Genomic DNA, 24,788 nt, shown 5'->3' with positions numbered 1-24,788 from the left:
TCAAACCCGGCCAAAACCCACAGTCTTCCCACTGAGATCACACACCTGGTTTCAGGACTTAATGAAGCTCAGGTTCTTTTTTTTTTAAGTTTTATTTTTATTTTATTTATTTATTTATTTTATTTGTTTATTATTTTTGGCTGCGTTGGGTCTTCGTTGCTGCCCGCGGGCTTTCTCCAGTTGCAGCGAGTGGGTGCGCGGGCTTCTCACTGCAGTGGCTTCTCTTGTGGAGCACGGGCTCTAGGCGCACGGGCTCAGTAGTTGTGGCTCGCGGGCTCTAGAGTGCAGGCTCAGTGGCTGTGGCGCACGGGCTTAGTTGCTCACGGCATGTGGGATCTTCCCGGACCAGGGCTCGAACCCGTGTCCCCTGCACTGGCAGGCAGATTCCTAACCACTGTGCCACCAGAGAAGCCCCGAAGCTCAGGTTCTTGATGTCTCATCGCAGAAAGAATTCAGTGAGAGACGAAGTGATAGGTAAGAAGTGGATTTATTTAGAGAGAAACACACTCTACAGAGTGTGGGCCATCTCACAAGGTGAGAAAGGCACCAGGCTATGGGGTTGTCAGTTTTTATAGGGGTGGGTAATTTCATAGGCTAATGAGGGGGAGGAGTATTCCAGCTATTTTAGGAAGAGGCGGGGATTTCCAGGAATTGGGCCACTGCCCACTTTTTGATCTTGGAATTATCATGGCGCCTGTGGGTGTGTCATTCAGCTTGTTGATGTGTTACAGTGAGCATATACTGAGGCTCAGGGTCTACTGGAAGTTGACTTGTCCGACTTATCTGCCATCTTGGACCCATTTGGTTGTAATCAGTTTATGTCCTCAGGCTATGTCATTCAAAGGTTGTGCCCTGCCCCCTCCCCTCCTGTTTCACCCCCATCTCACAGACTGCTGAGCCTCCCCAAATTCTCAAAGCTGCTCCCAAAACTGGGGTTGCTGCTGCTCAGAGCAAGTCATCTCCTCCTTCCTGGCAGATTACACACACTAAGAGGTGTGTGTGTGTGTGTGTGTGTGTTTGTGGCTTCTCAGGCAATCCACAAATCTGTATTTACCCTCCCCTGTGGAGTGTGCCTGGCTGAGGGATCTAAAAACTGATGGGTAAAAGTCCCCTCTTCCAGGAAGCCTTCTCTGAACTCACCAGGCAGAGCTCCTGTTCCTCCTCTGGGTCCTTTAGGCCCTGTGCGCTCCCTTGTCCTGGCACTGATTAGGTGGGCCTGCGGTGTGTCCTCAGCTCTGTCCCACCCACCCTGGGAGCCTCCCAGGCTAGGCCTGGGCCTGGTCCTCTCTAGGGCCCCATCATCTTCCCCATGAAGACGTGGTTATAGAATAAATACCCATGTACCTGCCAACTTTAAACAGTCTGTGTGTGGAGGGGGAGATGCCTTTTGGAGGAGCTGCCTGGAGGAGGTGCCTTTTGGGTTGGGCCTTGACAGAATGGATTTTCTCCAGGCAGAAAAGGAGAGGGAGGGAATTCTAGAAAGAGATAACAACATAAACAAAGACCCAGAGGTGGGGAGGAACACACAGATTAGGTAATCTGGCTGATGTGGCCAGAGCAGAGAGTGTTTGAACTGGTGGAGGGAAGTGAAGCTGGGCTGGGCCAGGTGGTGCAGGGCATCTGATGCTAGCCTAAAGATCTGGAACTTTGTCCCAAGGACCATAGGAAGCCATGGGAGGGTTTTAAGTGAGGGAGGGCCAGACTCAAACAGAAGGTGACAGTAGTGAGAGCTGCTCAGAGTGAGAAGGTGGCTGGAGGTCCAGGTGGGAGAGGATGAAGGGCTGGTGCAGGTAGGGGGCTGTGTGGATGGGGAGCAGGGTTGCATGGCAGGAGAAGGGGAGAAAAGAGGCTAGGCTGATGCTCTTTTTTTGGGGATCAGGGTGGGCCCTGACAGGGTGAGAGACAGGTCTGGGTGAAGGTGCTGCATCTAGTGGCCTGGGGAACATCCAAGGGGACATCCATTAGTTGGTGGCTCTACTCACAGGGCTGGGTCTCAGGGTAGGGACCAGGAGTGGAGCCAGAGCTTGGAGCCACCTTCATGAAGGTGATGCCTGAAGCCTCCAAGAGAACATGGTGGCTCAGAGCCTGGGCAACCAGAGGTGTGGGCAAAGGTGACATTCAGGTGACTAGCCTAGGAGGAAAGAGACCAGCCCTCAGAGAGGAAGGAGGGCCAACAGGTCAGGAGGGCATGGGGGCAGGGAGAGGAAAGGCTGCCCTGGGCAGAGCTGTGAGATGAGGGTCAAGAAGGAGCTGTTGAACTTGAAGAGGTGGAGGGCTTTTTTTTTTGGCTGCATTGGGTCTTTGTTGCTGCGCGCGGGCTTTCTCTAGTTGTGGAGAGCAGGGGCTACTCTTCGTTACGGTACGCGGGCTTCTCATTGCGGTGGCTTCTCTTGTTGCAGAGCATGGGCTCGAGGCACGCAGGCTTCAGTAGTTGTGGCGCGTGGGCTCAGTAGTTGTGGCTCGTGGGCTCTAGAGCGCAGGCTCAGTAGTTGTGGCACACGGGCTTGTGGGATGCTCCCAGCGTGTGGGATCTTCCCAGACCAGGGCTCGAACCCGTGTCGCCTGCATTGGCAGGAGGATTCTTAACCGCCGCGCCACCAGGGAAGCCCCAGGTGGAGGGCTTTTGTCAAGAGAAGGCCCAGGAGAAGACAGAGGCTGTGAAGGAGAAGAGGATGAGGAAAGGGTACCACTGCTTGGACTAGTGGCCCAGAGGGTAGCTGTTGTCTTCCCAGGGGAGGTAAGGCACCTCCTGGAAAGGTTTTGGAATTAGGACTTCACAGATGCCCCAAACTTGGAATGATGAACTTTCGGCATCATGGAATTGTGGAACCCCCTGTTTCTTAGAACTCCCCAGCAGGAGTGTGGCCAGTGATTTCTGGCTTTAGCTGAATCTGCTGTTTCTTCTTCTCACGCCAGTGCCTGTTCATTTACTGAGCATTTATTGTGTGCCAGTCTCTGCAGGCACCAAGACGGGCTCTGTCCCTACACAACCTAGCGAGGGAAACAAATAATGAGTATAACAACCCAAGAAGAAACACAATCACGTCAAAACAAAACACAAACGAAACAAACTCTGATAGGACCTAGAAAGAGAGAGAATAGGATGCAATGTTTGAGAATTACAGGGTGGAGTGGGTGAGCACTGCTTAGATGGGTGGCCGGGAAGGGCCTGTCTGAGGAGATGACATCTGAGCTGAGACCTGAATGATGAGAAGCAAGGGAACAGCATTCCAGGTAAAGGGAGCAGGAAGTGCAAAGGCCCTGGGGCAGGACTGTACCAGGTGAGCAGGAGGAGCAGCGAGGAGGAGGCTGTGTAGCTGGAGCAGAGTGAATGAGGGTGAAAGTGAAGGGAGTTGGGATCAGGGAAGGGAGGGTGGGGAGGGGGTTTGTGTAGGGCCTTGTGGGAAGAGGGAGGAGTTTGGATTTTATCTTGATGGCAATAGGGAGCCATCAAATACTCACTCTCTCTAACACACATACACACTCATATCTTTATCCTCAGGATCTCTCTTCCCCTCCCTTCCCATGGCTGCCCATCTTTATCCTCCAGGTCTCATCTCCAACATTACCGCCTCCAAGAGGTCTCTCCCAGACACCCCAGATAAGTAGATTCCCTCTGCTATCTCTATAACTGCACCCTAAACTCCTCTTTGTATGCACACAGAATTCCATAATTTCCAAGCTGTGATCTTGCCTTATCCCCTGAACTCAGAGAAGGCAGGAATCTGTTCTCCATCCACCCCAGTGCCTGGAAGGATGCCTGGCATGCCATAGATGCTCAATAAATTTGATAGGGCTTTTGTGCGCTTCTGCTTACTCACCTAATGACACAGGGGCAGCTATTAACACGAGGCCAGGGATTTTCTCTGTCTGCTTCCCTGCTGAGCTCCAGTGCCTAGAACAGTGTCTGGTCCACAGTAGGCTGTCAACACGTGTTTGTTGATTGACTTAACAAACAACCCTGAAGTTTCTCAAAAGCATGATGGGAATAAGAATGTCCCACCTCCTACCTCACTGGATATCTGTGGTCTGCGATGGGAGATGGACCCCCTGCCCTCAGAGAGACCTCAGTCTGATGGCAGAGATTCGTTTTCCTCCTCCTTGGGACCTCTGCTTTCTAGGAGCCCATCGTCTGAGAGGGGAGACAGCCCAGTCTGCTGGTAGTGGCCACCGGAACCCAACTCCCAGCTCTGGGAGTCTACTCTGTGCCAGGGCAGGCTGAGGGCTGTTCATGTGCCATGTCCTTTAAAAATAGCCCCTGCCTCTGCCATTTTACAGATGCGAATACTGAGGCCAGGAAAGGGCAAGGGCCTAGCTCTGCCCCGCAGCCCCGTCCCTCACCTGGTCCCTTTCTGTGCAGGCAGGTTTCCCAGCCAGCACTCGGCAGGCTGCTTCCTCCCGACCCTTGTCTTAGCCCACTTCCTCAGAAAGGCCATTTCTGGCCCCCAACTGCCCCCCTCCCCACCAAGCTACTCCCACAGTGGGCCACTAGGTATTTGTTGGGCTCTTCTCTCATGGGCCCTCAGGGAGGGCGAAGGGGCGACGTTTGCGGGGCTGGACGCGAGCCTCAGTTTCCCCGCTGGTCCCTGGTGGAAGCGAGGGGGTGGTCCCAAGGCCGCGGCCGCGGTCGCGGGGCTGCACGGGGCGGGTGGGCAGGGGGGCGGCGGCGCCACCTTAAGGCGGCTCTGCCCGCGGCTCCCGGCCGAGCCCCGCCGGAGGGAGGCGGCTCTGCGCGGGGCCCGTCGCCCGCGCCTCTGAAACCGGCCGCCGCTCGCCCGACCTTCTGCGCCGGCCTCGTGCCCCACGCCCGGCAGGGGCCTCGGCGCCCCTCGGTCCCCGCGACCCCGCGCGCTCGCTCGGGGGGCGGGGGACTCCGGGGTCCCCTGCCCCACGCCGCTGCCCCCTTCTTTCTCGGGCAGTCCCCCACCCCAGCCTCTCCCCCATCCCGCCGCCGCCTCTCCGCCCCCTCTCCGCCCCCGTCCCCATATCGTCAAGCTCAGGCGGCGTGGGAGGGGGGGCCTCCCGAATCGACAGGATGTACCCCCAGGGAAGGCACCCGGTGAGTGGGGGGCCGGGCTGCGGGGGGTAGGGGGGGTCGCGCGCCCGGGAACTCAGACCGCGGCTTCCCACCCCCAGACCCCGCTTCAGTCCGGCCAGCCCTTCAAGTTCTCAATCTTGGAGATCTGCGACCGCATCAAAGAAGAATTCCAGTTTCTTCAGGCTCAGTACCACAGGTGAGGGGGGTCGGGGGCGTCCCGCCACAGGGGCCCCGGGATCTCACCCGGGGGCTCACCTGGGGGCGAAGGGCGGGGCCCGCTGGGGTGAAGGGGCGGGGCCTCCAGCGTGCAGGGAGGAGGGAGGGGCCCCAGGGGCGTGGGGAGGGAGGGCTTCCAGGTAGAATCGCAGGTGAGGAGGACGGATGGTCCAGGGACATTTTGAGCCTGGGAAGGGATGGGGTGGGCCTGGGGGCGGGAGGTGGAGGGTGTGTGTGAGGAAGTGGGGCGGGGGAGAGCCAATCCCATCGCTTTGGAAACTGGCCCAGAAGGGGTCCGTGGGTGTCCCTGCTGGGGGGGCAGGGAGAGTGGTATCCCGATGCCCCGTCTCTTTCCCAGCCTCAAGCTGGAGTGTGAGAAGTTGGCCAGTGAGAAGACAGAAATGCAGCGACATTATGTCATGGTAAGGCGGGTTGTCAAAACGGGGCGGGGAGGGGGGGAGAGTGGGGAAGAGGGCTTGGCTGTGAGTGGAAACACGTGGGGTGTGAACCCCAACTCTAGTACCACTCTGGGGCAAGTCCTCGGCCTGCTCTGGGCCTCATTTTCCCTCATCTGTAAAGTGGGCTGCTTGGGATTTTAGACTGTCTCTCAGGGCCCTCCCAGCTCTTAAGAACAATAAGGCAAGGATGCCCACTCTCCTCATGGGCATCTCTGAGGGGCTAGGGTATCTGGGTACTGCCCCCCTCCCCCACTCCCCTGGGGAGAATGGAGGGGGTTCCTGCTTTCTTCTCTGGGCTCCCCCTCTGGGCCCCCAAGGAGCTGGGAGGCTCTGGGTCCTGCTGTGATCCCCCCAAGTCTGGGGGCTGTTGGAAGACCCAGCATCACCCAGAGCAGCTGGACATCCATGGGTACGGTGGACATTGCCAGACAGCTTTTCCTTTGCAGTACTACGAAATGTCCTACGGGCTCAACATTGAAATGCATAAGCAGGTAACTGTGTGTTGGGGGTAAGGGTGTCCAGTGGGAGGGGGCGGCGGTCTGGAAGTTGTGAGAGGGACCCAGCACTCCCTCTGCTCCAGGGAACAGAGGTCTTATCCTGAAATCTCTGGGATCAGGGGGCCAGGTTTCAGCCTCATGAAAGGAAAATGAACTTCTGGAGACCTTGTCTACGAGAGAGTCGGGCAGTGGACAGGGGCCAGGCGTCCCTGTCAAGGAAGGTTCATAGCAGAAGCCAGCAGCCAGGTCAGCCAGGCTGGGGAGGGACTTCTGTCCCAGGAGGGGGACAAATGGACAGTCTTAGAGGTCCCTTTCAGATCAGCATGTCTAACATTTGGAGATGGATCCTGAGGGTCTGAGATGGACCCCAAGGTTCTGTCACTGTTTTGAATGTTCTGAGATTAACCCTAATGATCTGAGGTTCTGAGATTGTCCTCAGCTTCTGAGTGTGATCTCAAGGTTCTGAGTTAGATCTGAAGGTTCTGCAATTGACTTCAGTTGCCCAAGTTTAACCCCCAGATCCTGAGACTGAGCTCGAGATTTTCTGATGGTTTCTAAGGGCAGGCGAGGATTCTACCACCCATGCACCCTGATGTTTTCTAAGGGGATGAAAGGGACCCCGAGATTCTGAGGTTGAAGGAATCTTGGATTTTGTCCATCCAAATATTAGAATAAACGGGCAGAACCTAGGGTCTTTCTGGTGGGTGGGAAGAAGTAGGGGTATGCTGGGAGTGCCTGGGGGCACCTGCCTTTGCGTGCTTTTCTGGGTCTCGGGGGGCTCTGCTGCGTCTGGTGTAGGTGGTGGGGGGCTTGTCTGCCTGGAGCATGGTGTGGTCCCATGGGTGCATGAAATAGACCCCCTTACAGGATGGAGGGTAACGGATAGGGTCCCGGCCCTAGGAGCCTTCGTTCCACCCTCCTGGTAGCAGATGGAAGACACAAACCTCACCCAGATACACGCAGCACCCAGCACTCCTGTAACTGAGGCAGAGGCAAAGCACAGGCTGACAAAACACCCCCTTACCCACCCACATGCTTCCCCTCTGTTCAGCCTCTATGGGGCGTCCCCTGCCCAGCCCCGGTCCCAGATGAAACCTACAAGTAAAACCACACTCTTTGTATCCTATTTCTATCCTCTGACACCAAATATTTCGTTTTTGCTACACCAACCAGTTCTCCAACTCTGACACCAGCTGGGTGTCCTACACTTCAGCTCAATCCTAACACACTACCCAGAGTCAGTGTAGACCCCACAGGTTCAGGGATCAGCCCCCCAGGACTGCCCCCACTTCAGATGCCTATCGCAAGTCCAGACCTCCTGGGCTTCTGACCCACCAGCTATACATCAAGGTTCCCGCAACCCACTCCTCGGTCTGATAATTTGCTATAATGGCTCACAGAACTTGGGGAAGCTCTTACTATCACCCTTTCATGATAAAGGATATAACTCAGGAACAGCCAGATGGAAGAGATACACAGGGCAAGGTATGGAGAAGGGCATGGAGCTTCCGTGCCCGCTCCAAGCGCCCCCTCCCAGCACCTCCATGTGTCCACCTACCGGAAGCTCTGGAAACCACTCCAGTTAGGGGTTTTTAGGGAGGCTTCATTACCTAGGCACGATTGATTTCACCTCTGGCCATTGGTGATTGACTCAACCTCCAGCTCCTCTTGCCTCCTCGGAGGTCAGGGGTTGGGGGTGGGATTGAAAGTTCCATCCCTCCTAATAAACTCACGTGCAGGTGAAACGGAGGTCAGGGGTTGGGGGTGGGATTGAAAGTTCCATCCCTCTTAATAAACTCACCTGCAGGTGAAACGGGCTTATTGTGAATAACAAAAGATGCTCCTCTTGCCTCTACTACTCTGAAATCTCTAGGGGTTTAGGAGCTCTGTGCCAGGAACTGGGGCAAAGAGCAAATGTATATTTCTTTCTTTTTTTTTTAACTTTTTATTTTATATTGGACTATAGTTGATTAACAATGTTGTGTTCATTTCAGGTGTACAACAAAGTGATTCAGTTATACAATATGCATGTATCTATTCTTTTTCAAATTCTTTTCCCCCAAATGTGTATTTCTTATATCACAGCATCACACTCCTGAGTGTGGTGCTCTGGGATCGCCCCTGACTGCAGCCCCAGGGCGCAGGCACGACCCAGAGAGGGGCCATGCCCGAGAGAGACCTGGGCCCAGCCAGGGCTCAAACTCAAAGCTCCTCGGGATCCCAGTCTGCGCTGGGCGGCTGCGCAGCTGCTTTCTGGAAATCTCTGTTGAGTGGGTCTGGTGGGTGGTGTATCTGTCTGTCCTGTCTTCCGGCTCAAGGCTGCCCTGGACATCAGATGGATGGTGTCCTCACCAGGCTCTCAGTCTATCCCGGAGCCCGTGCCCCACACTTGCACCTGCGGGTGACAGGCCCCTCACCCCAAGCTTTGCAAAGGCTTGTTATGCCCTGGAGTGGAGGTTCTGGATTGACAGCCTCCCCTCCAAGCCTCCTCCCCATTGCTTCCTGCCAGGCTGAGATTGTGAAGCGCCTCAGTGGTATCTGTGCTCAGATTATCCCCTTCCTGACGCAGGAGGTGAGTGGGCTTGGTGGGGGGATGGGGAGTGGAGCTGGAAGAAGGGTGGGGGAGGGGGTCTGGCTGGATGCCACAGGCACTGGTGGTGCCTAGGTTCTGCTGGGTGGCCTAGGTTCTGCTGGGTGGCCTGGGGGCCTGGGCACTGGCTGGGCTGGGGCCTTAGGGATGGAGGGGAGGGTGTTGGCTGAGGGGGAGGAGGGAGGCTCAAGCCTACAGCCAGGCTGCCTCAGTCCAAGTCCTGGCTGTGTGGCCTTGGGCTAGTGGCTTGCCCTCTCTGTGCCTCTGTCATGAAATTTAGAACAGTTGATACATACAAGGTGGTGAAGATGATGCTGGGTGCTTAGTAAACACCCAACAAAAATTAGTCCTTAGTACTTTGTCCCTACATTATGTTGAGTGAAATCAGCCAGTCACAAAAGGACAAATACTGTCTGATTCCTCTCACCTGAGGTCCCTAGAGTCATCACATCCATAGAGACAGGAAGTAGATGGTGGGGGCCAGGGGCTGGGGGAGGGGGGTGGGGAGTCAGTGTTTCCTGGGGACAGAGTTTCCTTTTGGGAAGATGAGAAAGTTCTGGAGATGGATGGTGGGGCTGGTCGCAGGACAATGTGAATGTACTTAATGCCACTTAGCTGTGCACTTAAAGGTGGTTAAAAGGGTAACTCTTACGTATTTGTAACCACAATAGTACAAAAAGGTGGAACAGGGCAGATAAAACAATAGAGTATGAGCACTTCATTGAAACTTAAAAAAATAAAGTTAGCCCTTGTGCAAATGCCCCAAGTTCTTCAGGACCTTTGCATCCCCTGTTCCTGCTTCCATCTGGAGCATCCTGTCTCCAGAGAGACAAGAGGATGGATTCTGACACAGGGTGGATACAGGGGGGCCCTCACTGTGTTGGGGACCAAAAAAAGGGAAAGGTGCTCCTCTTGGTTTGGACCTCATTGAATCTGAGGTTTCTGGGCTCTTGGGATGAAGTGAGATTCTGTCTGGTCCCAGACTTAGAGATGGTGTCTGAAAGCCCAGGATGGGGACAAGGTGGCCCAGAGTGAGAAAGGCCAAAACCACAGGAAACAGGGTAAAAAGACTTTAGGAAGGATTGAATTAAGACACACATGTGTGCCCCAGCAAATTCCATGCTTCTAGACTAGGAGTCAGCAAAGTATAGCCCGAGGGCCAAGTTACCAGGCCCTTCACTTGTTTTGTAAATAAAGTTTTATTGGCACACAGCCACGCCCACTCATGGCCTTATTGTCTATGGCAGCTTTCCCCATAAAATGGCAGAGTTGAGGAGTTTCCATAGAGACCCTCTGGCCTGCAAAACTGAAAATATTGACTCTCTGGCCCTTTACAGTCAAAATGTACTAATCCCTGGCCTGGACACACACTCACAGGCATGACCTGTACAGGAGCGCCTGGTTAGCACCCTGACACCTCCTTAGTGGTGTCACACAGCCCAAATCCCCATCCTGGGTAGTTGCAGGTGCACAAGTGGCCTTAGAACACACACAGGAGCAACCAGCCATGTGTGGCCATTTACATTTGTATTAATTTATATTTCTTTTAAAACGTATTACACTAAATTTACATGTAAATTTCTACTAAATTAAATTAAAGGATGCATTCCGTTCCCAGTTGCACCAGCCACATATCAAGTGCCCATGGCCACATGTGGCTTCCGTATCCAACAGTGCAGATTGAGGACATTTTATCACTGCAGGAAGGTGGGGAGAGGAAGGAAGGAGGGTGGGATGAGGGTGGGGTGCACGGGGCCTCTAGAGGCTGCCAGTTTGTATTTTGTGACCTGGGTGGTTGGTACTCGGGTACTGATTTGTACAGTGGTTCTTTACTGGGGGTGACTCTGCCCCCAGGGGACACTGGGTGATGTTGGGGACATCTGTGGTCATCACCCCTGGGGGTGCTCCTGGCATCGAGTGAGTGGGGGCCAAGGATGCTGCTCCACACCCCACAGTGCCTGGGACGAACGCCCACAGAGGGTGACCCAGCCCCCATGTAAGCAGTGCCGAGGGAGGGACCCTGATGTATAAACCCCGATTTCTAATTATTAGTTTGAACTGCACTTAAATGCTTTCTTTGTCTGTCTGTTTCATGATTTTGAAAAGAAAGGGAGAGAGGGAGAGAAAGAAACTACAAAGAGCGAGCGAGAAAAGGGGCTTCCCTGGCGGTCCAGTGGTTAGGACTCCACGCTCCCATGGCAGGGGGCACGGGTTCGATCCCTGGTCAGGGAACTAAGATCCCGACGCCAAAAAAAAAAAGTGAGAGAAGAAGAGGGACCCCGGAGGGCATGGCCTGGGAGGTGGGGTTGCCGAGCAGATGGGGGGCTCTCCTGAGCGCCCTTCCCCCCGCCACCCCCAGCACCAACAGCAGGTCCTGCAGGCCGTGGAGCGGGCCAAGCAGGTGACCGTGGGGGAGCTGAACAGCCTCATCGGCGTGAGTCTTCCGGCCCCCGCCCCGCCCCGCCCCGCCGTGGGTGGTGAAGCTGGGGGTGCCGGGTGGGCAGCTGGCCTGGGCTCTGGCCGCCCTGGAGACCCCAAGGGTGCCCTTCTGCCTGGACCCTGCCTGTCGGGGGTCTCTCTCCGTAGCCTCTTGCCGGGGGGCGGGGGGGAGGGCACGGCCGGGGCCCCGCCCCCGCCCGCCCCTGGCCCACCCCCCTCCTCTCTAGCAGCAGCAGCTCCAGCCGCTGTCCCACCACGCCCCCCCTGTGCCCCTCACCCCTCGCCCGGCTGGGCTGGTGGGCGGCAGTGCCACGGGGCTGCTGGCCCTGTCGGGAGCCCTGGCCGCCCAGGCTCAGCTGGCCGCCGTCGCCAAGGAGGACCGGGCAGGCGTGGAGGCCGAGGGGTCCAGAGGTGAGTGGACATCACCAGATGCCGCGGGCTGGGGGCACGCAAGGGCCCAAGGAGAGGATAGCAGGACCATCAAACTCACCAAAGGGCCTGCAGGGTCGTGGGTTCAACTCTATTCCCAGTGGGCTGTGTGTCCTTGGGCAAGTTCTATCCCTCTCTGGGCGTCTATCTGAATGGTGCAAGGAAGGGATTGTCCACCCCTTGCAAGGGTGTTGGAAGGAGAAGGGGGGTTCTGAGCTGGGAAGGGGGCTTTATACACTGTGGAGGGCTCTGCGCTCTGGCATGGTGGGATACAGACCCCTCATTCTTTTTCCTTCTCTCTCTTCACCATGCCCCCGCCTGTCAGTGGAGAGAGCCCCGAGCAGGGTAAGTTGAGGGGCATGGGGGATTTGCCCTCTTATTTAACATTTGCTTTGTCTTCACATGTGGCTGAAGCTGCTTGTTCTGAGTTGATAGGGGCCTCAGAAGGAGACCGCATCCTGCTTTCACACTGTGTAGCCTTTTTTTTTGGTGGGGGGGGGATGCCCATAAGACTAGAGTTTTATTTATTTAAAATTTTCCATCTCTAGCGATTTTTTGCAATTGAATAAATGAATGCGTGCCTGGGTAGCATTCCATCCATCCCTCCGTCATTAATTTATCCCTCATCCACTCCATTTTATCATATACAAGGGTGCTGACCAATAGAAATATCATGTGAGCCCTGTAGGTAATTTTTTTAAACTTGTTTAATTTTGAAATCATTACAGATGCCCAGGAGGTTGCAAAGAAATGTACAAGGAGGTCCCATGCACCCCTCACACAATGATAACATCTTGCAAAACTAAAATACCATATCAAAGCCAGGAAACAGACATGGGTGCAACCCACAGGGCTTATTCCCACTTCACGGTTTTACATGCACTCGTGTGTGTGTGTGTGTGTGTGTGTGTGTGTGTGTTTATGCAGTTTCAGTCACACGTTTAGCTTTGTGTAAACATCACTGTAAATTTTCTAGTAGGCACATTAAAAAAGTTAATCAGGTGAAATGAATTTCAATAGTAAATTTTATTTAACACAATGCATCTAAAATATTTCAACCTGTAATCAACATAAAACAGTCTGTTTTTTTGTTTTTTGTGTTTTTTTTGGAGCAGAGAAAGGTTTATTGCAGGGCCATGCAAGGAGACCTGCAAGGTTGGCTCATGCCCCCCACAAAACCCAAACTCCCAACATAAAAGTTTTAATGGGATCTTTTCCGTTCTTTTTATTGTACTACGTCTCCAAGATCCGAATGCATTTTGCACTTAGAGCTCATCTCAGTTCACACTAGTGCCCCCAACAGGGGACCCTGGGCGATGTCTGGGGACATTTGTGGTTGTCATGACCGCACTGAGTCTGCCCTTGGAAGGTCCCTTTTCCCAGATGGGAAGCTTGAGGCACAGATCCTAATAACAGTGAAGGGGGTCCTTGGTTTTGGCTGGACCAGGACACAGTCTGGGGCCCTGTGTCTCTGCAGAGTGCATCCCCCTCACCCCCAGAGAGTGTGGCGGAAGAGGAGCGACCCAGCGGCCCGGGTGGCAATGGGAAGCAGAGAGCCGAGGAGAAGGATCTGTCGGGACCTTATGTGAGTGGGGGGCACACATGGGTGGGCAGACAGTGTGGGAGGCGGACCAGCCTGAGAGATTGATTGCCCCTGTGGGTCGAGAGCTGGGAAGGAGGTAAGGATGCCTCCTGGTCTCTGGCTCTTCCCCCACTGCACAGAGGAGTAAAGTGAGGCCACACAGCACCTCTTGGACACTCAGCTCCATGTCCTCCATCCTCCTCCATTGAAGGATTCCCCCCTCCCCCCGGCCTCCCTTGTACTTGAGCAAATGAACCAAGCTCCAGAATCCCAGTCAAACCCTCCTGAAGAGATGTAAGGGGGCGTGGAGGCAGGAGCATGGCCAGGGTGAGCTCTCTCCCCCATGTCCCCCCCAGGAGAGTGATGAGGACAAGAGTGATTACAACCTGGTGGTGGACGAGGTGAGTCGGGGCCCAACCTCCTCCCACTCTGACCTCAGGACTAGGAGGTCTGGGCACAGAGCAGGCAGTGGGTTATCTGGGGAGTTGGGGGACCCAGAGGGAGTGGGGGTCCTGGTGTTCCCCTCTCTATGGGATGGCTGGGATGGGGATGGCATGGGGCCAGGGGAAGTAGGAGAAACTGGGGCACCCCAGGCTGACCTCCTCTCCATGGCACAGGTGGGGAAACTTGAGACCCAGAGAACCCTGGATGTGGGCGACGGAAGCGGCTTCAAGCCCTGGCTCACGGTCTCACTTTGGGGGAGTGACACCCCCTTCCCCGGCCTCACTTTTCCCCATCTGTTCAATGGGGGAAAACAAAACCAAGCCCATATATAGTCCTTGCTATTTGTGCTTATGTCATTTAACCCATTTTATGGATGAGTCCACTGAGGCTCAGGGAGTTTTCCTAATCCTCCCAAGGTGGGTCCTAAGTGCCCAGTCTAGAGGTTGGCGTGGGACACGGGCAGGGTATAGAGAGGGCCTCTCCTTCCCCTGCCACTTCACCCCGCCCCCCCATCATCACCTCCAACCCAGGACCAACCCTCCGAGCCCCCCAGCCCAGCAACCACCCCATGTGGAAAGGCACCCATCTGCATCCCTGCCCGTCGGGACCTGGTGGACAGTCCAGCCTCCTTGGCCTCCAGCCTTGGCTCACCGCTCCCCAGAGCCAAGGAGCTCGTCTTGGTAAGGAGTAGGGGAAGCCTTGAAACTCATTTTATTCATCCTGGGGACCTGGAAACAGATTCTACCACATTAGATGTGGGGTGATGAGAAATGAAACAGGCTGTTGTGGTCCAGGATTCCCTTCGTGATTATTTTGCTGCCTTCCTAAAAACCACCTCTATATTAGTCCAGTAATTTTTCCTAAGTGGACTCACTCTACGCAACCTCAGTAAATCTGAAAAGGCAGCTTTGTAAATAATATTAAAAGGCAGCTCACCATCTTATGTGGAAACCAAGTATCTCTTGCAATAAATAGGAAATCAGGTGAAAATAAACACAGTGAAACTATAGAATTGCTGGCTTGGCCAGGCTGATTCCAGCCCTGGGAGTATTAAGGCCTTGGGGACACACCAGCCCCAACCTGAGATGTGGTCCCTGCAAGGAAAGATGATCCATATCAGAAAAACTCTCTCCTTGGGCCTCCTGATGTTTAATGCCAGCTGTATGGACCACCTAAAAGCACTCCCCCAGGCATTCTCAATTCAGCTCCGTTTGTCCCTGCCCCCAAATCTTCCCCAGACCCCTGCCCTGCCCTTACCAGGGAGACTGTCGGTTTCTAGGCCTCCCCTCCCAGCAGGTTGCTATGGCAACTGCCAAGGTTGGGGCTCCCATCGCATCTCTTGTGCCCTCCTCCCACTCCAAGGAGACAAAGAGGGGGAGGGGCAGTGCTATTCTAATGGAGAAGGCCCCCCTGGTCCCCACGTTGGCACCATCCACTCCCTGTCGTGGGTGTGTGAGTGTGGCTATCACAAAATGTGTGACCTTGTAAAGGAAAGATAGGGTGCAACCCACACAAGACGAGGATGTGAAGTTTCTTGAAAGGCAAAGGAAGCGATGGCAGAAAGCCGAGACAGAGCTTGTTCCTCTGTGAAGGAGGTCCGGCTTCCTCTCTCCTGCAGGGTCCCCATGGGGAGGGACAGCGGTGGGGGAGCTCCTCGTGGGGAGCAAGGGGGTGCCCAGCTGTACTGGGTGAGGGTCTTGCATCTGGGAGCATACTGTGGAGGAGCTCTCCTGCTTCGAGAGCCCATCCTAGAGTTTGTTCCTTGGCCCTAAAGGATGCGACAGCCTCTAACTTTGTGCATCGCCTTCTCTCGTGATCCCTGTGTGCCCACCATGCCCCAGATGTAGGAATATTCACCATATCCCTTAACCTGTGGTTGCCCTGTGTACCTTATCACACGCATGCGCAGTTCTCCCAAGATTGCCTGGGTTCCCGTGGGCACGCACGTGTGTGCACCCCGTGGGGTGGACGCTCAGGCGTCCGCCTGGTGTTCCGATGCGTGCAGATGCTCACACGGGCCCCATGCTCAGGAGGTCGGCTATGGGGCCCGCTCCCCTGGTGTGTGTGTCCCTGCATGAGCCCTGGCCTGCTCTAGGTGTACTCCCTCCTCCCACTCACCTTCTGCCCAGATCCTTGGGCTGCAAGGCACCAGGTGCCTGGGGGTGTTCAGCCCTGCCCTTTCTCCCCCAGAACGATCTTCCTGCCGGCACCCCTGCCTCCAAGTCCTGCGACTCCTCCCCACCCCAGGACGCGTCCACCCCTGGGCCCAGCTCCACCAGTCACCTCCGCCAGCTCGCGGCCAAGCCAGCACCTTCCACGGACAGTATTGGTGAGCACCTGCTGGTGCCTGCCAGGACAGGCCTCCTTTCCGGGGAGTTCTAAAAAATGGTGGGGGGTGGGGGAGGCAGGACGTGTGGATTCCAGCTGGGGCATTGCCTTGCCCTCTCCATGACTCAGAACTAGACACTGCCTCACTCTGGGCCTCCGTTTCTTCATTGTCTTGGCTTGATGGGCGGGGAAACTGAGGCCCAGAGAGGGGAAGTGACTTGCTCGGGGGCTTCAGCCCAGTGCTGGAGAGACAAGCTTTGGAGTTAGACAGGCTTGGGTTTCAGGCCAGCTTTGGACACTCACCAGCTGTGTGACCTCGGGCAAGTGATCAACCTCTCTGAGCCTCACTTTCCCCATCATTAATGTGGGGATGACAGTGCTCCTCTTTTCTGTCTTGTGGCTGGGCTCTGGCTGGTTCTGGAGTCCCAGAAAGAAACTAGCCCTGGAACTTGCCTTCAAGGAGCTCCCAGGTGGTGGGAGAGGAGACCCAGACCCCAAAATTCCCAGCTCTCTGTGATCAGGGCTGGGGTAGAGGAAGGGACCCAAGATGGGCCAGGTTGGAGGCAAGGGGTGGAGTGGGGAGGCTCAAGGATGTTCCTGAGATGTTGCTGGACATTGAGTCTGGGTTTTGAAGGATGAGTAAGAGTTCAACAACTGAAAAAGGAAAAGGAAAGGCTTGTTGGCCAGAGGGAACAGCATCTGTAAATGTCTGGAGATAGGACAGGGTATGATGGATGCTGGGCCAGAGCATGAGAGCCCTGGAGCTCCCCCAAGGCAGTGGAAGGCAGGATCTGGATCCAACGTGTCTGAAGATCTGTCTTTGTCTCTTCTCTCTCAGCCCTGAGGAGTCCCCTGACCCTGTCCAGTCCCTTCACCACATCCTTCAGCCTGGGCTCCCACAGCGCCCTTAATGGGGACCTCTCTGTGCCCAGCTCCTACGTCAGCCTCCACCTGTCCCCCCAGGTCAGCGGCTCTGTGATGTATGGACGCTCCCCCATGGTGAGTCCTCAGGGTGGGAGATGCCAGGAGGTGTGAGCAGGGCCCAGGGGCTGGGGGCTGGGAGGAGAAACCAGGTACACACAGAGAGACCAGGGAATGGGGAAAGGGAGGAAAGTCCTGGCTTGGCAAGTGCATGTGGGAAGACGATCTGAGGGTCTCAGTAGCCCCACAAGCTTAATACAAATAAGCACCTGTGACTGTGGAAAGAGCAACTGTGATTATGTTGTGTTAAGAGAACCAGAGAACCTCAGCCATGGGATGTGAGGGTCCCCTTCAGCCTGGTGTACAGTTGTTTGCCCTGATTTTTAAGGGACTTTGGTGATTCTGGTAGATTGTAGAGGAAGGACTACCCCAGGGAGAGAACTGGAAGTGATGTACCATGGGGAAGAGTTGAAGGAGAGGCATGAGACTCCTGAGCTGGGGCAGGGGGAGGAGACAGGGTCTGCGTGGGCCCCAGAGGGCAGTACTGGGACGGATGCTTGCTAGAGTGAGCCATCCTGAAGTGGGTATAGATGCCTCCAGAGGGAATAAAATGCCTGTCATTGGAGTTATTCAAGGCCTGAGGCTGGGTGGGCACTTGCACAGGGAGTTGTAGAACAGGGGTCAGCAATGTTTTCTGTAAAGGGCCAGATGGTAAGTATTTTTGGCCTTGCAGACCAGTTGATCCCTATCACAACTACTCAACTCTGCTTTCATAGCTCAAAAGCCACCATAGACAACATATACAGGAATGGGTGTGGCTGTGTGCCAATAAAACTTTATTTACAAAAACAAGCAGGGGGCCAGAGTTTGCTGACCCCTGTTCTGTGCATTGGACAGAAGATTCATCAGGATCCTTCCACCTCTGGGGCCATAGGATTCCCCAGCCAGAGACCTTGGGGTTCCCTCATGTGAAAGCCTCCACTTTCCCATCTGTAGGATGGATAAAGGAAAGGGCATCTCCCCTTTCTTGGGGAGGGGCTGATAAACAAATTGGGGGGGGGTGTTCTCTGATAAACAGAGAGGAATATGGCAAATGAGCATGGGAGAGGGCAGTTGTGGGTTTGAGTCATCCGCCCATGACACCCGGTTGGCGTTTTGGCAGATGGCATTTGAGTCTCATCCACATCTCCGAGGGTCGTCCATCTCTTCCTCCCTGCCCACCATCCCTGGGGGAAAGCCGTGAGTACCAGGGTGGGGCTCCCTGCCTCCTCTCAGGTGCTTACATTGTGGGGTGGGTGTTGGGCTTCCCTTCTGCCTTTCCAGAAAGTCTCTTCTGTAAGATAATCGGGGCTCCCGGAGTTGCTCTCTGGATAGAGGGTTATGTAACAAGCAAAGCCTACACTAGTGGTTCTCAGCAGGGGGTAGATTTTGTGCTTCCTTACCACACCCCCCAACCCCAGGACATTAAGTGATGTCTGGTGATATTTTTGGTTGTCACACCCAAGTGCTTCAAGCCTGTAGTGGGTGGGGGCCAGGGATGCTACTCAACACCCTTCAATGCACAGGACTGCCCCACCCTAGAGAATGACCTGGCCCCAAGATCAGTAGAACTTTCTGCCGTGACGGGAATGTTCTACACTTACAGCTGTCCAATCTGATTGCCATCAGCCAGCTGTGGCTTTTGAGCACTTGAAATGTGGTCACTGCGACTGAGGAACTGTAATTGTAAATTTCTTTCAATTTAACTGGCCCTGTGGCTGGTGGCTGCTATTGGACTGCGTTCTCTGGAGCTCACAAGGCATCTTCCTGGATCCTCTGTTCCACGGAGATTCACTAAGTGCTTGCTTACCATGCACCAGCCCACGGCCGGACCCCTTCCTCTTCAGTGTCACGCTGACCTTTGATCCTGGGGCCCTGTCCCTAAACGCAGGGGGGCACAGGCAGGGGGGTGAGGGTGGGGAGGGTCCCGGCTCCCCGTGCGTCATGCCCCACCTCCCGTCCAGGGCGTACTCCTTCCATGTGTCTGCGGACGGGCAGATGCAGCCGGTGCCCTTCCCTTCTGACGCGCTGGTGGGCGCCGGCATCCCGCGGCACGCGCGGCAGCTGCACACGCTGGCCCACGGCGAGGTGGTCTGCGCGGTCACCATCAGCGGCTCCACGCAGCATGTGTACACGGGCGGCAAGGGCTGTGTGAAGGTGTGGGACGTGGGCCAGCCGGGCGCCAAGACGCCAGTGGCCCAGCTGGACTGCCTGGTGAGGGCGGGGCGGAGCTTGCAGGCCAGCGGGGCGGGGCTTATAGGCCGACCCGGGTGGACCTTACAGGCCACCTAGGGGTGGGGCTATAGGCCAATGGGTGGAGTTTATAGGCCAACCAGGGTGGGGCTTGTTGGCCAATTTGGGGCAGAGCTCTTAGGGCACCCACAGGTGGAGATTATAGCCCAACAGGGTTGGGGCTTATAGGCCAATGGGGTGGAGCTTATGGGCCAACCAGGGGCAGGATTTATAGGCTAATGAGGGTGGAACTTACAGTCCAACAGGATTGGCGATTAAGGCCAATAGGGTGGAGTTTATAGGCCAACCAGGGGCAGAGCTTACAGGCCAACTGGGGTGGCTTCTTCAGCTGGGCTCCGGCAGGCATGGCTGAGGGTCCTACCCCACGCCCTTGCTTCTCTCCCCTCCCAGAACCGGGACAACTACATTCGTTCCTGCAAGCTGCTGCCGGACGGCCGGAGTCTGATAGTGGGTGGTGAGGCCAGCACCTTGTCCATCTGGGACCTGGCGGCCCCCACCCCTCGCATCAAGGCAGAGCTGACCTCCTCGGCGCCCGCCTGCTACGCCCTGGCCGTCAGCCCCGACGCCAAGGTCTGCTTTTCCTGCTGCAGCGACGGCAACATCGTGGTCTGGGACCTGCAGAACCAGACCATGGTCAGGTGGGTGGCCGGTGACCTGTGACCTCGGGCAAGCCCCTGCCATCTCCCCTTTGTGCTGTGGGAGCGGCCTGGGAGGATGCTGAAACAGCACCACCTCCAGGATGGACACCTGGGCCCTCCTTCCTCCAGGCAATTCCAGGGCCACACGGATGGGGCCAGCTGCATCGACATTTCTGATTACGGCACTCGGCTCTGGACAGGGGGCCTGGACAACACCGTGCGCTGCTGGGACCTGCGGGAGGGCCGCCAGCTGCAGCAGCATGACTTCAGCTCCCAGGTGCTGCACGGGATCTGGCAGAAGGGGGACACAAGCTCCAGGAATCTGGCCTCCCTTCCTCGCCCCTTGAGGCACCCACTTCCAGATGCCGGGCAGGACCAACTACCTGCTCTCTGTGTCCATCTTTCTTGTCCTTGAGACAAATCCACAGACCTTCCTCTTTAATTCTTCAAAGACAGCACAGGGAAGCACAAAGGAGCTGATTCGTATCGAGCTGTGGGGCTACTAAGACCCTCAGATCATCTTCCCAGATGCTCTTGCCAAGCCATTCCTCTGTTCCTTTGTCTCTTGTGTAGCTGGTTTCTCCTCCCAGCCTTCAACCCCTTGACCCTACTGAGAGCTCCTGACCACCGCCCCACACCGGGACTCATCGTGGGGGAGCTGCTGACCCCAGGGGACAGATAGGAGCCGGACACAGAGAGGTCTCTATTGGGGGTGCTGTGGAAGGCCAGATTGAAGGATGTGGTGAAGGGGTTGGACAGAATCATGGGGCTCCCCAGGGCTGAGCAAAGAGTCAAGGACAGGTCTCCAGATACCCTGGACCCAGATCCTGTCTCCCATTGCCTTGGGGGCAGGTTGTGAGCTCCTTGGCCTGTTCTTTTAAGACCTCTGTGCTCTAGTCTCACACACACCATGCCCTGTGATACCTCTGGACCTCCCCACTTACTGTTCCCTCTGGCTGACATGCCTTTCCTTTCCTTTCTCCCATTGGTAAACTCCTACACATCCTTCAAAACCCATCTCCAATTTGCCCCCTCCTTGAAATCTGGTGGGCACTAGCCCCCAAACTCTTTTTTTACCTTCTCTTTAGCTTGAAGCTTCCTTTGATAGGGAAATCAGGGGTGCAGGTGGGTATAGTTGTCCATCCCGTGTCCCCAAAATTTAGATGGGTGGCATACGTATCTGGTGATCCCCTGGTGAATATCTCGCATCCCACCGGGCGCTTCTTCATACAGGAACACTTCTATATGGCCAGGAACATGTGAAACCTTCCAGGCTTTGCTGTGAATTTATGGTTCTTTCCACACATGTCTCATTTGTCAGTAAGACTTTGAGAGGCTTAGGATGGGTGAGGGTCTTACGCCTTTCTGTGCGGTGCTGGGCATGGGGCACAGACTGATGAAGCCACCGCGTACTTTCAAATCAAAGTAAAAATTGATGTTGGCAAGTGGGGAAAGTTCCAAGTTGGGAGTCAGAAGGCCTGGTCTTTGATGGACTTGCTATGTGACCTGGAGCTGGATGTGGCGTCAGCTTCCCTTCCACCATCTGCTAAAGGGGAGCTACTGTCCTTGCTGGCTTCGCCCCCTCCCTCCCTCCCTCCCTCCCAGAGCTGTTGTGCGTTCAGAGCAGATAATGGATATGAGGCCCCAGGGTTCCATGTAATTCTGATTAATATTAATGATTCAACACGCAGTTGCCTGCTGCACTCCAGGCCTAGGGCCAGCTGCTTCTCCACGCGGGAGCTGCAGCGGGAGAGTGTTGGACATCTCCCCTCCCCGCCCTGGCCCCCCAGCTCTGGGCATCCCCCCCACATCCCAAGGGGTTTTTCATCTCCTCTCTTCCCTCTTCACCCCCAGATTTTTTCCCTGGGCCACTGCCCCAACCAGGACTGGCTGGCGGTCGGCATGGAGAGCAGCAACGTGGAGATCCTGCACGTCCGAAAGCCCGAGAAATACCAGCTGCATCTTCACGAGAGCTGTGTGCTCTCCCTCAAATTTGCCTCCTGTGGTGTGTGTCTGCCGGTCTGGGGTGGGGACTCCGGGGCGCTGGGGCAGGGTTGCCAAAACACAACCACAACAAAAAAAACCCATGACAGAAAAAGAGGGTCCCTGGTTTAATTTGAATCTTAGGTAAACAACAATCATTCCTTACTTGTCCCATTCTAATTATTGCATGGGACATACTCTAAAGGACAAAGAATTTGTTAGCATAAGTAAGTATATCCCAAGTATTTTGTGGGACATACTTACACTAAACAACACATAATTTATTAGCATAAGTATGTCCCCCAAATACGTGGGACATACTTATACTAAAAAGCAACTAATGTGTTAGTGCAGGTATATCTCAAATATTGCATGGGCTATACTTACACTAAAATTTTTTTTTTTTTCTTAGTATAGATATGTCCCAAGTATTTCATGGAACTTACATATACTTAAAAAAAAAACCCGAACAAACAGATAATGTACTATATGGGACCCACTGGTACTAAAAATGATGTGTGGTTGATCTCGGAATCAAATGTAACTGGGCACCCTGTTATTATCTGGCAACATTCTCCTGGGGCTCCCCCTTCTTGAAGGCCAGTTGGAGCCCTTTGGGGTCTTGGCTTCAGTATCTGGAATGTGGGGGGGAAGCTCGAGCATCAGCTAAGGGGCCTCCTGTCCCCCAGAGACGGGCAGAGGTGTGAGAAAGGGAGCGAGAAGAGAGGCCAGACCAGGCTGCCCGGCCTCTGCCTACAGCCCCCAGCCCTGCCTTCCTCCAGTCTGCCCCGCTCCTGAACTCCCTGCCCTCCTTCCCCCAGGGCGGTGGTTCGTGAGCACCGGGAAAGACAACCTGCTCAATGCCTGGAGGACGCCATATGGAGCCAGCATCTTCCAGGTACTTCGTGTCTGAGGTCCCCATCCCCGCAGGACACCAGGTGCCTGGGGACCCAGTGGGGATTGAACAGGGAAGCGTCCCCACCAGCCACGAGCTACTAAAGCAGAGCGGTCAACCTGAGGGCCACATCTGTGCACAGCCTGTTTTTGTTTTTACTTGTGATAAAATGTATATAAAAGTTGCCATTTTAACCATTTGTAAGCGCACAGCTCAGTGGCATTAAGCACATTCACACTGTCACGCAGCCATCCCCACCATCCATCCCCACAACTTTCTCATCTTCCCAAACTGAAACTCTGCCCCCATCAAATACTGACTCTCCATCCCGTCCCCCAGACCCTGGCCCCCACCATCTACTTCCTGTCTCTATGGATTTGATGACTCATATGAGTGGGATCACACAAGATTTATCCTTTTGTGTCTGGCTTCTCTCACTGAGCGTCATGTCCCCAAGGTCCATGAACGCTGTAGCAGGTGTCAGAATCTCCTTCCCTTTTAAGGCTAATATTCCACTGTATGGATGGACCACATTGTGTTTATCCATCACCCGTCGATGGACACTATGGTGGTTTCCACTTTTTGGCTGCTGTGAACATTCATGTACAAGTTCTCGTGTGCATGCATGTTTTCATTTCTCCTGGGCAGATATCTTGGAGTGGAATTGCTGATAATTGTTTAATCTTTGGAGGAACTGCCAGACTATTTTCCAAATTTTCTATTCCCACTAGCAGTGTGTGAGAGTTCCAATTTCTCCCCATCCTCAACAACACTTGTTCTGTTGTCTTTCTTATAGCCATCCTGCTGGATGTGGAGTGGTTTTTGCATTTTTAAAAGGGTTGTAAAAGAAAAAGGTGATGATGTAACACAGACTGATTTGGTCTCTGGACATATGGCCAGAGCGCATTTGGACTTAAATGAGCTTTCAGGTCAAAGCCTAAAAATTTACTATTGGCCCCTTTACAGAAAAAGTTTGCAGAGCGCTGGTGTAGGTAATCCTGCTGTGAGCCTTAGCCCTCTGCTGTGCTGTGTGGCCTCATGCCTGGTGCATACCCTCTCTGAGCTTCCCAGGAAAGGGCAGTTCTCCTGTTCCAGAGAACCGAGGTCTCGCTTTTCCCAGGAGCATTGTCACCTGTCCAGAGGCTCAGCTCCAAAGGACCTTTCTCTGGAAAATGTGTCACCCTCCTTCCCTCCCCCCTGCTAGGCTCCCCACACTGGGCTCCCCTGAGTCCTGTCTTGCGCCCAGCCTGGACCACAGACTCACCCTTGCGGGCAGTCTCCTTGCCTCTTTGCTCTGAACTTGCAGGTGGTCAGGAGCACGAACCAGACCGTGCTGGCCTTGGCCGTGCCTCACTCTCCCTTCTCTCTCCCCCTTCCCCTCCCTGTCGACAGTCCAAGGAGTCATCCTCCGTGCTGAGCTGTGACATCTCTGGGAATAACAAGTACATCGTGACAGGCTCTGGGGACAAGAAGGCCACCGTGTACGAGGTGGTCTACTGAGACACCACTCTTCCTGCACCCCTGGCCCAACTCCTGAGGGAGGGGCATCCAGGACCCGCTCTCCAGTCCTACTCTGAGCACTAAATCTCATCTGCTCTCTGGCTGACCCCCTTACGTCCTCCCCTGCTGGATGTGGGACCAGATGTGCAGGGGGACTTTGGGGAAATAAATAAATGTATTTATCACAACTGCCTTTCTGTCTTGGGCTGAGGAGCCAGGAACCTTTGCTCTTTCTGGGCACTGTTCTGGCGGGAAGGCCACTTGCTAGCTGTGTCAGCCTCTTTTTCCTCACCTGGACACTGAAGGAATTCATTCCGCATGAAATGCTGAGGGGTTGACCACAAGAAATGGGTATTGTCTTGGGCCGTGTGGCTTCCATTGTGCCATGTAACAAACAGCCCCCAGATCTCAGTTGGTTGAAACAATAGATGTTTATTTCTCACCCTTGCCCGTGTGGCAGGTGGGGCTCGACTGCAAGCAGACACTCAGGGCTCCAGGTGGAGGTTTCGCCACCTCTATGTGTAGCTTTTGAGGCCAA

At 54.9% G+C, this 24,788-nt stretch overlaps 1 protein-coding gene across 4 annotated transcripts; it reads left to right on the top strand.

The window, feature by feature from the left end:
* Positions 1–4,752: 4,752 nt before the first annotated feature.
* On the top strand, positions 4,753–24,438 carry TLE2 (TLE family member 2, transcriptional corepressor). 4 transcript variants are annotated; one of them, XM_061190748.1, is made up of 21 exons: positions 4,753–5,059; positions 5,137–5,234; positions 5,613–5,676; positions 6,159–6,203; positions 8,719–8,794; positions 10,906–11,058; positions 11,157–11,233; positions 11,466–11,649; positions 11,993–12,012; positions 13,145–13,252; positions 13,606–13,650; positions 14,224–14,373; positions 15,884–16,022; positions 16,860–17,020; positions 18,105–18,181; positions 18,946–19,195; positions 19,625–19,872; positions 20,002–20,149; positions 21,727–21,877; positions 22,677–22,753; positions 24,143–24,438. In XM_061190748.1, the coding sequence occupies exons 1-21, from the start codon at positions 5,036–5,038 to the stop codon at positions 24,248–24,250; spliced, it is 2,403 nt and encodes an 800-aa protein (XP_061046731.1). In that variant the 5' UTR covers positions 4,753–5,035; the 3' UTR covers positions 24,251–24,438. The 4 variants fall into 4 exon arrangements, with proteins under 4 accessions (XP_061046731.1, XP_061046729.1, XP_061046728.1 ...); XM_061190746.1 differs by lacking the exon at positions 10,906–11,058 and having other exon boundaries at positions 8,719–8,781; positions 11,159–11,233; positions 11,469–11,649; XM_061190745.1 differs by lacking the exon at positions 10,906–11,058 and having other exon boundaries at positions 8,719–8,781; positions 11,159–11,233.
* Positions 24,439–24,788: the final 350 nt, after the last annotated feature.

This window comes from Eubalaena glacialis, chromosome 4 (assembly GCF_028564815.1).
Source record: "Eubalaena glacialis isolate mEubGla1 chromosome 4, mEubGla1.1.hap2.+ XY, whole genome shotgun sequence".
Classification (NCBI taxonomy): domain Eukaryota; kingdom Metazoa; phylum Chordata; class Mammalia; order Artiodactyla; family Balaenidae; genus Eubalaena; species Eubalaena glacialis.
This window is presented reverse-complemented; position numbering and strand designations above follow the sequence as displayed.

Coding starts and splice junctions, on each gene's coding strand:
- TLE2 (XM_061190748.1), top strand. CDS start 5,036: ATGTACCCCCAGGGAAGGCACCCG. Junction 16,023..16,859: donor ACCTTCCACGGACAGTATTG/GTGAGCACCTGC, acceptor CTTCTCTCTCAG/CCCTGAGGAGTCCCCTGACC. Junction 19,196..19,624: donor TGGCCCAGCTGGACTGCCTG/GTGAGGGCGGGG, acceptor CTCCCCTCCCAG/AACCGGGACAACTACATTCG.